This window comes from Panicum virgatum, chromosome 9N (assembly GCF_016808335.1).
Source record: "Panicum virgatum strain AP13 chromosome 9N, P.virgatum_v5, whole genome shotgun sequence".
Lineage (NCBI taxonomy): Eukaryota > Viridiplantae > Streptophyta > Magnoliopsida > Poales > Poaceae > Panicum > Panicum virgatum.
Window position 1 is genome coordinate 53,495,037 of NC_053153.1, and position 14,792 is coordinate 53,509,828.

At 43.3% G+C, this 14,792-nt stretch overlaps 1 protein-coding gene across 1 annotated transcript; it reads left to right on the forward strand.

The window, feature by feature from the left end:
- The first annotated feature begins 2,999 nt into the window (after positions 1–2,999).
- On the forward strand, positions 3,000–4,444 carry LOC120690513 (expansin-B2-like). The gene is made up of 3 exons (XM_039973191.1): positions 3,000–3,275; positions 3,394–3,503; positions 3,672–4,444. Exons 1-3 carry the CDS (start codon positions 3,077–3,079, stop codon positions 4,185–4,187), a joined length of 825 nt encoding a protein of 274 aa, XP_039829125.1. The 5' UTR covers positions 3,000–3,076; the 3' UTR covers positions 4,188–4,444.
- The last annotated feature ends 10,348 nt before the right edge of the window (positions 4,445–14,792 follow it).

The following is a 14,792-nucleotide window of genomic DNA, read 5'->3' on the forward strand; positions in this document are numbered from 1 at the left end:
ATCGAGATCGTTTTTGCTTAACCAAAGAAGGACCCTTCTTTTTACTAATAATACAACAAAACAAAAAATGGATCTCGATCATAAAGGGATAGGTCTCATTTTCTATACAGTGTTTTACCGCTTTTGTCACCATGAAAGTAGTTGAACGTGTTCAACCCAGGAAAATATACTTCTCAAATAAAACCAACATTTCAAAGTTGACGTTCCTCCTCTTTGATTGCATAAAGCCATCTGGAGCATATCACCTTCTTTCTCCTATGTTGAACTGGCAGCACTACTTAGGTGAGTTGGCAAGGAAACCATGCGCTAGGCAAGAGGTCTTGGAATCGAATCCCGTGGTGTGCAAAAAAAATTTTAACGTAAGGCACCTTTTGTCCCGGTTCTGCCACCAGGCTTTTGTCCCGGAAGCCTTGTCCCGGTTTCAAAATCAGGACAAAAGCCAGTTTGGAACCGGGACAAGAACCGGGACAAAAGCAAATTTTTTAACGTCAGGCACCTTTTGTCCCGGTTCTGCCACCAGGCTTCCGGGACAAAAGCCAGTTTGGAACCGGGACAAGAACTGGGACAAAAGGCAGTTTGGAACCGGGACAAAAGGCTGAATCTGTAGTAGTGAGCCAGTAGTCAATCCGGCGCACGTCCAGATAAATTGATGTGCGCGATTCCATGCTAGCTTCCGTTCTGGCTGGGTCAACCCGAGTTTCCGCTGCCCGTTTCCCGGGTGGTGCTTCTTCGTGCTAGCTATACTCCGTAGTTGCTTCCGTTCAGTTTGCCGGTGGACGAGAAATGTGTTTGAACGACGACCAGCAGCTGATGAGCAAGTGCCAGTCTTATCACTGATCAGCACGTTCGACAGTCAGCCGAGGAACGCGAGGGCGGACGCCACGGCATATGTCAGGCGTGAGGAAAAAGGAGGCAGCATCACGTTCTCCATCTCCTGCTTGCTTGTAGTTGCAGCACATCGTTATTTGCAATTTGCAAATGGTGGCAAAGATGGAGGAGGCTGCACAGCACTGCGAGATCGCAACGCAACCGTACGTGCAGCCGGTGGGAGATCACTACTGCTGCACAGCACAGCACATACATCGATCATATCCATGCATGCACAACGTACGCCGCGTTCCGCTGGGCGCATACCGTACGTCTACGCTACGCATTTTCGGCTTATCGCCGCCGATCGATCGATCGATCGACTATTCGACTACGATCCGCATGGATAACGAAAATAAAAGCGCCCGCCACCGGAGTATCTGGGATCAACATGCTGGCCCAATCTTGAGTGCAATTCCTTGCCTTTTCCCATGTTGCAAAATGCTAGAATTGAATGTTAAATAATGAAACAATCCTGATCGCCCTGATCGGGTACAGATCCAAGTTGACGAGATGCGTGCGAGTCCTCTCAATTATGATCCGGCGTCCGGCGATAAACTAATAATCGAGAGATATATATAATCATAAAATACATATGGTGGCCGATGAGCCGAACACGCACACTCAAGAATTGAGGGTCCTCGGATGAGAAATCAGCTGCTGCGCAGGTTGTGCCTCGCATGGCCTGCGCAGTGCACAGCGGCTTCTCCATTCACACTTGCATGCATGCATGTGGAAGTTGTAACTACCATAGCACTTTGAGACATACATATACACCGAAACGTGTATCAAACCATCAACCGAAACGTGTTTATGGACAAATAAGTATAGTCTCTTTTTTATAAAGACAAACGAGCTAGTTCATTGTATTTGTCTAACTAGGCGTATAGCCCGCGCATTTGCGCGGCTAGTATTGACAATTTAAAAATTTGCACGTCGTTGTATCCTTACTTAAAGATTATACTATTTTTTACCATACATCACCCTGTTCATTATCGTAAATTATGTCTATTGTTGGTTAAAACAATTCAAATATGATCTGATCTACCTATAATACCAATTTGATTTGTTGAGCTTTAATAATATTATGCATATAATTATTATATATTTTTGTTTTATTTTGATTGATTGTTGTTAGCTTTAGATTTTATTAATAGTATATGTTTGTAACTGATACATAGCTAAATGGAATTTATATTTAATTTTTCATAATTGCATTAGTGGGTGATTTTTAATTAGGCACAGGAGTATTTTAGGCTAATGTTTATCATAATGCAGTGGTGGGTATTTTTTATTTTTTTTATTTTTCTCCGATTAACGTGCGAATTTCTAGGCCTTGAGAACGAACGTGGAGGCTCCATTTGTTGGCCAAATAATAAGATAATAGATTAGCCTATAACAATAGAACAATAGTAGACCGTAACGATCGATTTGCTGCATGATTGCTTCCAATGATACGGAGATTACTGTCTGGGTGTATCCATCTGATCCACCAGATCACCACCAGCCGTCTGGTTTTCAGTTGATTGTGCTCCAACGAATACGATTTACTAGCCCAGCACTTCTAGATGTGCCAATATAAATACTATAATCCAACCGATCTGCATCAGTTTTGGATCGGACAGTCAGTTAATTTGGCCATACTTTATTTGCATCCCGATGCGTGCCATAGTCAAGGTCAACTGCTCGTTGCCTCCTACTATCAGTGTAGGGCCCACCTTCACCGATACGTGGTCCCGGCCGTTGTTGTTGGATCCCGACCCGACGACGCTTCGCATTTCTCCGACGAGATCGATCAGTTGGGAACCATCGGCTGGCGCGGGGCCCCGCCGCACCGGCGTACGGTAGGGGAGCCGCCCAGCGTACGATCATGTGGGTAATGCCAAGAAACGCATTTATTTTGTAATGGCAGACTGGCACGCGGACCGAGTACTCGGTTTCCACCATGATTACCTCTCCATGAATAGATACGGTGGCCATGTGACCCTCTACATCTAATGATCTACTAATAGCCTCGGCACGACCGATACATGTGGCGACGACTACTACCGATGCCCAACTGCATGCTCAAACTCCTCTGCCTCGGCTATAAGAACACCGGAAGTCTCGACCCTTTCCATCACCACCAAACAGGGAAACACAAAGCACATCCTGAAATCCAACAAGTACATACCAGTAGCTTAGTAGAAGCTGATAGATCATCGATATAATGGCCGCCGCCCAGGCAGCTGCTGCACTCGCCGTTGTTGGGTTCCTCGCCGTGCTGGTCGCGCATGGCGGCGTTCGAGCACAGCCGGCGAACGACACCTCCGCCGCCGTCCGCCAACTCCTCGGCTACGGCGACGGCTGGCTCCCGGCCAAGGCCACCTGGTACGGCTCGCCCAACGGCGCCGGCCCCGACGACAACGGTATGTACGCGTTGCTCTCTGTTTCTGTCGTGTTAACAAGCTGGTTTGTGGTTTCGCATGCATGCCATCCGAGCAGCAATGCCGTGCCTGACATTGTCTTATGCGTCCGGTTCTGCAGGTGGCGCGTGTGGCTTCAAGGGCACCAACCAGTACCCGTTCATGTCCATGACGTCGTGCGGCAACGAGCCCCTGTTCCAGGACGGACAGGGCTGTGGCGCGTGCTACGAGGTAATTACGGTTAAATTACCAGTCCACTTGTCCGGAGCATTTAATTCTGATCATCAAAAGTACAGTACTCTTCCTCGAAGTTGACAATTCTGCATTGTTACTTGAATTCGTGAGGTCAAACTCAACATGAAGCATAACGCATCTTTTCACGTTCTGCTTAAACTTCAGATAAAGTGCACCAGTAACGACAACCCCGCTTGCTCCGGCCAGCCCGAGAGGGTGATGATCACGGACATGAACTACTACCCGGTGGCCAGGTACCACTTCGACCTCAGCGGCACGGCCTTCGGCGCCCTTGCAATGCCGGGCCTCAACGACAGGCTCCGCCATGCCGGCATCATCGACATCCAGTTCAGTAGGGTGCCCTGCGACAACCGGGGGCTCACCGTCAACTTCCACGTGGAGGACGGCTCCAACCCTGTCTACCTCGCCGTGCTGGTCCAGTACGCAAACAATGCGGGAACCGTGCTGCAGATGGACCTCCTCGAGTCCGGCTCGAGCTACTGGACACCGATGCGCCGCTCCTGGGGCTCCGTCTGGCGCCTCGACTCCAACCATCAGTTGCGGGCGCCCTTCTCGCTGCGCATCCGCGGCGAGTCTGGCCAGACTTTGATGGCCTACAACGTCATCCCGGCCAACTGGAGGCCCAACACTGACTACCGCTCCTACGTCCAGTTTACCTAAGCGACCCATCACTTCTAAACATATCTACGGTTCGGTTGTTGATTTGTTTGGAATCGTGTCATTGCAAATTCGTTTTGCAATGGGTTTGAAGATTTTCAGTGACATGTTGTCTTTTGTGTGTGTGCACTTGCATTGGGTCGCGTGTGAAATGGAGGAGGCAGAGTGTTTTATTCATGTATGCTCTCCTGTCCACCGACGAAAGTGTATACATGCAGTATGTGCTTGATGAATAGAGAGATACAGTGTGTAACCAATAATTCGCGGGATATGCCTCGTCAACGGATTATTATTGTTAACTACTTTATCGATCACATATTTCTTATTATTCTAGTCCATGCGGATTCAGGCCACAATATAGGATATTGTGAGCTATTTGGTCTACCCTCGATTCCTCTGCCTTTTCCGTAGTGCCGCTCACAATGCATTTAAGAGGCTAGAGGATAGAGACCTATTTATAGACTCAACTTCCAGGTGTCACAAATATATTATATATATATATTCTTCCACCTGTGTTCCGAAAAACCGTGTGACTCCTGAACCATGTCACCAACCACGATCAGACATGCCAATTTTACGAGTCTTAAATATAATAGTCCCAAGCACACATGCGTGAGTCATGTGCCATGATCAGTTGTATATATATGAGATCAATTCCAATCTGATCATGTGGGCTAACAGCCTGCAGAGCCGATCCTGCAAAACGAACCCAGCAATTCCATCGTGCTGTACCCGGGTCAAACACGTACGTACTTAATAAATATTTCAGTAGAGTTGATCTCAATTAATTCCTCTACTGTATTCCAGCACAGATGTCCTCGGCGCCTCGAGTACAAATTCCACGAGTTAAATTCCACATCAATAATTCCTATCACATGCATCAATGAATAATTCCACATTGAGGTAGACAATATCCATAATATAAATAATATGAATAAATGTTGTAAGCCACATATAAGAAAATCCAACATCTCCCACTTGGCTAAAACATTTCAATCAATAAACCGAAGTCCCATGTCTCTAACATGCTTAGAAAATAATTCCTGACTAAGTGGCTTAGTCGGTGGATCCGCAACCATACTAGTACTAGGCAAATAAACCAAACGAACAATCTTCAGCCTATTTATTACACCACGAATATAATGATACCTTCCCTCAATGTGTTTACTTTTGCTATGAAACTTTGGATCTTTGGAGACCTTGATCGCTGCCATATTATCACAAAAAATAGTGACAGGTTGTGATGCACTTTCCACGACCTTCAGTGATACAAGAAATTCCCTTAGCCATACTCCTTCCTTTGCTGCTTCAGATGCAGCAATATATTCAGCTTCCATGGATGAAAGAGCAACTGAATTCTGCTTCCTGCTACACCAAGAAATAGCACCTCCTGCCAAAGTGAATATATAACCTGACGTAGATTTCCGGTCATCCAAATCCCCTTGCCAATCAGCATCAGTATAACCCTGCAGCTGAAGATTATGACTGTTAAAACACAATGAATAATCCAAGATTCCTTTAATATAACGCAACACATGCTTAATTTGTTTTTAGTGCTCTTCCCCAGGATTCTTTTGATATATACTTAGAATTCCAATAGCACCGCTAAGGTCTGGTCGTGTGAATAACATAGCATACATAAGACATCCCAAAGTTGAAGAGTAAGGAATGCCTTTCATACTTTCTTTTTCCTCAGGAGTGCATGGACATAATTCCTCACTGAGTCTAGTTCCCTTTACCAAAGGAACATTAACAGGTTTACAATGTTCCATAGATAATCGTTTTAGAACGCTTTGAAGGTAAGTCTTTTGGGACAAACCAAGAAGTTGTTTATTCCGATCTCTATGTATTTCTACTCCCAAAACATAGGAAGCTTCCTCCATATCTTTCATATCAAATTTAGAAGATAACCAAGCTTTAACTTCCACCAATGTAACTTTATCATTAGAAGCAATAAGGATATCATCAACATATAATGACAGTAACACAAAATTACTACCAATGACTTTAGTATATATGCAATGATCACCTTCCGTCATTGAGAACCCATATGACGTGATAGCATTATCAAAAAGAATATACCATTGGCGTGAAGCTTGTTTAAGACCATAAATAGATCTATTTAACTTACAAACCATCTTTTCTTTTCCTTTTTCTCGAAAACCTTCCGGCTATAATATATAAATTTCCTCCTCCAAATGGCCATTAAGAAAAGCAGTTTTGACATCCATTTGATGGAGTTCAAGATAATAATAAGCCATCAAAGCACTAATAATACGAATAGAAGTAAATTTTGCAACAGGAGAAAAAGTTTCCACAAAGTCAACGCCTTCCCTTTGTGTAAAGCCTTTAGCAACAAGCCTAGCCTTATATTTTTCTACTTGGCCGGCTGCTTTAAGTTTTCTTTTGAAAATCCATTTGCAACCTATGGGTTTGAGGTTGTTTGGTAAATAAACAAGTTCCCAAACATTATTCTTCCTCATTGAGTTTAATTCTTCCCGCATAGCTTCCACTCATAGCTTTGACTGAGCACAATTAGTGGCTTCTTTATAGCTCTTTGGATCTTCCTCTAAATCTGAAATTTTAGAATGCACTTCCCCCAGAAACACATAATAATCATCTAAATATGATGGAGCATGTGTATTCCTCCCACTTCTCCTAACTGTATTAGTGTTGGGAGTTTGGTCTGTGTTAATTTTTGGAGTAAAAACTTCCTCATTATGTGAGTTAATTCCAGATGTATCCATTTATAATTCATTTGGAGTTGCCAATAATTCTACCCTTGCCCTCTTAGCATGGCGAGGGGTGTGTTGATCTAAAAATACAACATCTCTACTTTCCACCAGTTTATCATTCCGAGGATCATAAAATCGGTACCCTTTAGATTGTGAAGAATAACCAATAAAAATTCCTGGTGTACTTTTAAACTGCAATTTAGTACGATATGGGTTTGGCACTCTAATTTGAGCATTGCAACCCCAAACAGCTAGATGACAAAGTGAGGGTTTTCTTCCGGTCCATAACTCATAAGAAGTGACTGAGACAGCTTTAGATGGTGAATGATTCAATAAATAAACAGCAGTATGTAGAGCTTCACCCCAAAAAGACAAAGGTAAATCAGAATAAGCCAGTATGGATCAAACCATATCCATAAGAGTTCTATTCCTCCGCTCAGCCACACCATTTTGTTGCGGAGTGTATGGCATAGTATAATGATGAATAATTACATGCTCCTTACAAAAATCGTTTAATATTCCTGAAGTGTATTCTCCCCCACGATCAGTTCTTAAAACTTTAATAGTTTTATTCAACTGAATTTCCACTTCAGTTTTAAATATCTTAAATGCATCAAAACCTTCCGACTTGTGTTTAAAAAGATAGACATAACCGTATCTAGAATAATCATCAATGAATGTGATAAAATAAACGTTTTGACCTCTAGTAGGAGTTGACATCTCACCACAAATATCAGAGTGAATAATAGCAAGAGGCTCTATAGATCTTTCCGCCTTTGGAAAAGGCGCACGAGTCATTTTACCCATTATACATGCTTCACATGTTCCAAAATCCTCCCACTTAATATTTAGAATTCTAGAATTAATAAGCCTCTTAATTCTATTTTTAGATATATGACCAAGTCGTAAATGCCATAAATAAGATTCTAAGCATGTGTTCGTATCATTAGAATTCCTCACTATGGAGTTATCCTCACCAACTAAGCAATCAGTAGTATCATATTCCAATATATCATCAAAAAAATAAAGGCCATCATTACGAACACCAGTATGCACTAATTTTCTATTGAATAATATTTTAACCCTTCCCTTTCAAAATAGTATATCATAACCAATAGATTCCAACTGAGAAATAGATATTAAATTCCTTCTCATGCTAGGTGAATATAATGTATCCTTCAACAATAATTTTCCTCCCCCAGGGAGTTTGAAGATATAATTTCCAATTCCAAGTATATCAGCTTTAGCATTAGTGCCTAAGTAGACATATCTATTGCCCCTTGGAATTGTTTGCATGGAAGTAAAACATTTATTATCTCTAACAATATGTGATGTAGAACCAGAATCGACAACCCAGCTATTTGGAAAAGTGGTAGTAAATAAAGATTCAGTGCATACGAAAATGTGATGCATACTTTCCCCCGAAGGGTTGCCTTTAGGATCATCTTGATTATTGTCCTGCTTCTTTTTATCATTAAATTTCCTCTTCTTCCTGCAGTCAGCTCTGAAATGCCCATACAAGCTACAGTTGTGACAAGTGAAGTTCTTCTTGTTTTTGTCACCCCCTTGAGATGAGTCATAATTTCCATGGTCATCACGGCTTGTCTCTCAGATCCCCTGTAGACTTCCTCTTTTGCCAATTCCTTTTGTTTCCATTGTATCTTTCCTCTCCAAGGTGCAACTCAGAATTGTTTGAGTTTCTTTCCTTTCCCTGGGAGAGTTTTCTGTCTTCTTCCATAAGCAAGTGATGTGTAACATCCCAGTTTTCATCACGATTAAGGGGGAGTGTTGAAATTTATAATGCAAACTTCTAGAAGGTTCTATAAAAATAAGGATAAACCATGGCATAATTTTGTTCACCATGACAAGGTTCTAGAATGTTCCACAAGAATCATAAGAAGACAAGAAGCTTGGATATTTTCTTGTCATGGTAAAATTTAGAATTTTCTAGAATTAGATATTTATAGGGAACTTAGATATTTGTAGGGAACTTCGTAGAGTGTGACAAGTGTCACTCATCCAAGAGGGTATGGGTGCCTATATAAGGAGGGTGCCACCCCTTGCCATGCCATACTACTCCACTCCATCCCACACACATCCAAGGGCATGGTAGAAGTGAGTATAGATAGAGTGTGCTAGGTGTGTGTTCCTTTGTTGCTTCAATAAGGTAAGCATCTTTATAAGTGTTAGTCTCCCGGTTAAATTTAAGTACTTAGTGTATAAGTTGTGATCCATCGAAGGTTGGCTCTGCCACCCGGGATCACAAAAGGGTCTGTGCTTCATCGAAGGTTGGCTCTGCCACCCGGAAGCCAGCTTCATCTGTTGGTAGGCTCTGCCTCCCGGAAGCAAAAGGCGGCTCTGCCGTCAAAAGGACCCGGTACACTAAGTAACTAGAAGCTGATCGACTCTAAAGTGAGTTGGTGTAGATCCTCAACTTAGTAGGGCTGCCTCAATTTCCAACAATCACTAAAATAAAACTTATGTTGCAATTAAACTAGTAACGTTATACGAGGTATTACATAACTACTAGGTAAACTATTTTTACTCTTGCCTTGCATTAGTACATTCGTTCCCTCCAGTAACCAGCATACGCATGCTTGCACCTACGACAAAAATCATCTCGCCTCTTTCCATAAAAGCCTCTCAAGTCACCGTACCATGCCATAATTCCCAGACAATCATGACAGCGCCTACCTCCTTTGCCATAACTTCATCATCCCCTGGAAGCCACAGAGTACCCACAACAATGACCTTGAAATGATCTGTCATGGCAGCACCCACCTCGCCATAAATCGGGGTCGTCGCGCACAGTGCCGGCCGAGATATTTTCTCCGCCGCACGAACCACCTCACCTATTCTATAAAAGAAACCGACGCCCCCTCCCTGCCGTCCTCACCCGTGCTCGCTCTCGCTCGCGCACGCGCGACACGCCGGCCCCACGACGGGACCACGCACTGCCGCCGGCACCACGCCGTGCCGCCCACTCCCGCGTCCCCACCTCGCCCACGCCGCTGCAGCGTCCTCGCCGGCTTTGCCGCCTCGACGCTCGCGCCTTCAGCGCTGCCACTATTCGCATTGACGGCGAGCTACCGCAGCCCACGCCGTCGCCCGTCCTTGCGCAACGCCACTGCTTCTCTCCTCGTCTATAAAAAGAGCGAGGCCGTGACGAGCCCCGTCACCAGCCAAGCACACCAAGCTGCTTCGCTCCGTCAGCTGAACCACTCCTCCCGAGCCCAGCTCACTCACGAAACGAAGCTCCAACAATTGATCCTCTTCCTCGAGCTGTTCCGCGCCAAGGTGAGATGGCAGGCAGCTCCCCCAACCATTAACTCCACTAATAAAGGCCCAAAACACCCCCAGGCTGTGAGCACTTAATCCAAATCATTCTACTAATCAATACTGTAAACTCAATATCTCCTTCATATCAACTCCTTTTCATGTAACTCTTTTTCCTAAACTCTCCTCAAATCATATACTATCTATTCCTCCTACTTTCATCTCCATTTGAGCTTATTTTATTGCTTGCTTGTGTTTGTTTGCCGGTTGTGCCGTTCTCGCCCGTAGATCACGGAGTGACCGAGGAGGAGCCTGCCAAGGAGCTAGAAGACCTGTACCACGAGCAGGAAGCCGCCGCCGACGATGCGTACGCAAGCGAAGGCAAGTTTCATCGACCCCTACGTGAGCGGTTGCATCCATGTGAGGACGGTTAGCTGTAGCCTGGGTCTAGGATCGATTACATATATCAGTACTTGAGTGATTGACTGTGCTCATGCATGCATCTGAGTAGTCATGCATATCCAGAACTGAGAATAAGATACGAAGGGATCTGGCTAAGACCAGGGCAGCTGGGTATGCTAGAGCCGGCGCTACCGTGGTGGTAGACTGGCAGGTGAGTGCTATCGTGGTGGTAGGCTCGAGTTGACATGTTGAGGGATGGTTGCTGCCCTGGTGAACCATAAGGACCGAGTTGTTTTGACATCTCACCTAGCTTACTTTAGTACGACCACAGGTTCCGGTATGGGCCGGACTTAGCCTAATCCCACTGGTTAGCCTGACGGTCGCAGGGATGGTTTACGGGTATAGACCATTGGGGTCAGGGCCCGAGGGTTTGTGCGGCCGGGCTGGGGCGTGACCACGGCTGGGTGTCGGCTATGTCGGTTGTCCGTTCGGACAGCCGAGCGTGTGGGTACAGTGTACGACCTCTGCAGAGTGTATAATCCATTCGAATGGTCCGTGTCCATGGTATGGACAGGCTACGGTGTGGTCCTGACAACTAATGAGCTACCTATTGTGGGTTGTGTTGGGAAGGGGTTGCATACCATTAGTTGCATTGCTAATGCATTGTGCTCAATGTGCGTCGTGCATGTCATTTCCCCTCCCGTATGGTGAGGTGGAGCTTGCTGAGTACTTTTGTACTCACCCCTCCTGTTGATTTTTCTCCAGAGGATCCTGACTTTGTGCCAGAAGACTACGAGTAGATCGTGTCCGCACCCAAGCTGATCGAGTGGAGTCATGATGGATGAAGAGCTAGTCCTGCATGTCGCTATGCTAGTTGTTATCCTATGGTTGTTCTGTGTAGCTTTGTGTTGTCACTTTACTCCTCATGTACGTGTTAAATAAAGCTCTGTATGACTCTGGACTCCACTTGATGTAACATGTATTATGCCGGAGACCTTATTCGGTAATTAATACATGGTTTAGTCTTGATCTTCGGGTCGGGGCGCTTCATGATGCCTCAAATTGCGCATATTAAATGTGCGCTCAGAATGATAAAAAGACATCTTGAATTATTCCAATGAATATGGCAAAGAGTTCAACACAACCATAACCTGCACTTCTTCTTGAAAAGGATAACCAGCAATCTTTAATTCTTCCGCTAGAACACTCAGTTTATTAATATGCTCATTAACAGAAGCACCTTCATCCATCTTAGTAGAGAGAAAACGATTAACAAGACTGAGCACTTTTACCAGAGACACATCACCAAAATCCTTTTCCAGTTTGCCCATGATTTTCCTGGCAATCTGTTCACCTTCATAATTAGCAGCTAAAGAATCAGTCATGGAACCTAATATAAATATGCGAGCCCTTTTATTATCCTTAGCTCATGCTTCATATTCTAGCAAATAGCTTCCCTTTTCCTCATCACTGGCATTATTGTTTGGCTTTTCCGGTTCAGGAACGTCAATGACATAATCAATATACTCAGCTGTAAGTAAATACATGATTTTCCGTTTCCAAACCGTGAAATTAGAGCCATCTAACTTGCAACCTCTAATTAATTCAGAGAAAACACTATTCGATGCCATTGGATAGGGAGTGAAATTACCCTTGTGCGCTGCTTCACGTGAACTAGCACAAACTAGCGTAGAGTCACCTTGAAACTTGAATTTGGTTGGATGAAGAATAAAGAAATCCCTTTCCTTCCCTGATCACTGTGATGTCAGATGAAGTGGCTAGCGCAGGCAGCTATTTCAATTCGGAGATCCGATACTTCCCTCCGTTCCTCGCCGCGAGCAGGCAAATCAGCGAGACGGACGTAGGTGATGGAGACCACGGCGCAGCACACAGGACGCCTGTGTCCCCTCAATAATGGAGATCGACGGTGGTTCCCTCTATCCACGTGCACAACAGGGACAGGCAGATGCGCCGGCCTGCCGCACGTAGATGGAGTGGCGTGAGGAAGGCTGCGGCGGCGTGATAGGGTTTTTACAGCCGAATTAGATCGGACTGGCTCTGATAGGATATCGTGGACTATTTGGTCTATCTTATATTTCTCTGTCTTATTACGGCTGCCGCTCACAATGCATTTAAGAGGCTAGAGGGTAGGTAGGGACCTATTTATAAACTCTACTTTCAGGTGTCACAAATATATTATATATATATTCTTCCACCTGTGTTTCGAAAAAACGTGTGACTCCTGAACCATGTCACCAACCACAATTAGACATGCCAATTTTACGAGTCTTAAATATAATAGTCCCAAACACACATGTGTGAGTTATGTGCCATGATCAGTTGTATATATATATGAGATCAATTCCAATCTGATCATGTGGGCTAACAGCCTGCAGAGCCGATCCTACAAAACGAACCCAACAATTCCATCGTGCTGTACCCGGGTCAAACACGTACATACTTAATAAATATTCCAGTAGAGTTGATCTTAATTAATTCCTCTAATATATTCCAGCACAGATGTCCTCGGCGCCTCGAATACAAATTCCACGAGTTAAATTCCACATCAATAATTTCTATCACACGTATCAATGAATAATTCCACATTGAGGTAAACAATATCCATAATATAAATAATATGAATAAATGTTGTAAGCCACATATAAGAAAATCCAACACACAATACCTGCAATGTGTGAGTTTGTTAGAACACTTAAAAATCGCATTGCATTGTTTTGTATTTGTAGATGTACTATGACACACGCTAGTTAGTGGTAGTGAGATGTCTTTTCACATGTTTGGTTTGAGAACTTACCTCATGTCCTTATGTATCTTTGTTATTTTTAACCCATTTGTATATAATGTTTTATTTTTCATCCACTCGATGCAATGTTTCTAAAACTACCCTTTTGATCATGCTAGACCGTATGACATAACATAGTACTATATCTAATGTATTTGGCTTGATCAAAAGGTCCAATCTTAAAAATATCATCCCGAACGGGCCACACACAGTAATAAATAAAGGGGGTTCAAATAAAAAAGTATTGTGCTTGTTCTAGGCGGGATAGTACACCATGAGTTTGTTCGTATGGACTTTGGTGCAATATTAATGGTGATTTCAATCTCCATATTTATATTAATCATGTGTGCACGAGGAACGGGTGGTGATAAAATCAACTAATATTTGTTCCTAGGACCAAATAAAAATATAAGGAACGAGACAATGATAATCACCTCATCATTTCTTAAACCAAATACTACATGATATTAAGCTGCACCTATGGTACACAAATTAATAATTAATAAAATGATAAATGATCTTAATCAAAAGGCTGGATTGGTCCAAGGCCCAGTAGGAAATACTGCTTCATTAGTTCATTTGGTATTTTTATGGATGTAGTACTCCATGTTCATCAATGTATAAAGCCATATTATTTTAAAAAAACATTCTTCAAAATAAGGTTTCATATTTAGTTTCTCTTGCAATGTGTTGTTATTTGCAATAAGGTCGACACCGTCTTAAGATTCTTTGAATATAAATATTAGATTCAAAGTTTCATTCTAAAATTAAAATACGCTGGGTAGTTCTAAAACAAGCGGACAGATAGCGTGCCTAGGAACACATGGTACCTTATCTATGTTTTGGGTTAGGTTAGGTTGGATTGTACTTTGATTTTGACCGGGTTCGATGAGATGCAGTGGAAGTGCAGTCGGGCGTCTAAGTGGGTTTTAGTGTTGATGATATGCATAGTTATGGATCTAATGAGTTTATCAAGCTATGGGCAGGTTCAAAGTTCATTGAAATAAGAAAGAGCGTGAAACGATGCCAATTTAAATGAAGAACGGTGTTTGAGCTTCAAAGAAGATCATTTATAATTTTCTATTTTGAAATTGTTCATAGGAAATACCGTACTATTAAGAGGACGCAAAAAGATAACATGAAGATGCCAAAATGTCTTTTTTAGATGCTAACTACCAAGACCACACACTTTGCACTTCTGTTTTTCCTGCAGTTTCAGTGTGGTTCGGAAATTTTGACCAGGGGTTGGAAGGTCTGACGGGGTCGGAAGTGTCAGGCTACTTTTGAGAATGGGTTCCGGCCAGCTATTTTAATAGAGTCGGAAGTTCTGACAATCACTTATCCTACACAGCAACAGCTAGTTTGGAGCTCGGGTATTTATACCCCCTCAGC

What these genes read in the sequence shown, in the direction of transcription:
- LOC120690513 (XM_039973191.1), top strand. Translation starts at nt 3,077, where the DNA reads ATGGCCGCCGCCCAGGCAGCTGCTGCACTCGCCGTTGTTGGGTTCCTC. An exon ending in CGCCGGCCCCGACGACAACG is followed by an intron (nt 3,276 to 3,393) that starts GTATGTACGCGT and finishes CCGGTTCTGCAG; the next exon opens with GTGGCGCGTGTGGCTTCAAG. An exon ending in GCTGTGGCGCGTGCTACGAG is followed by an intron (nt 3,504 to 3,671) that starts GTAATTACGGTT and finishes CTTAAACTTCAG; the next exon opens with ATAAAGTGCACCAGTAACGA.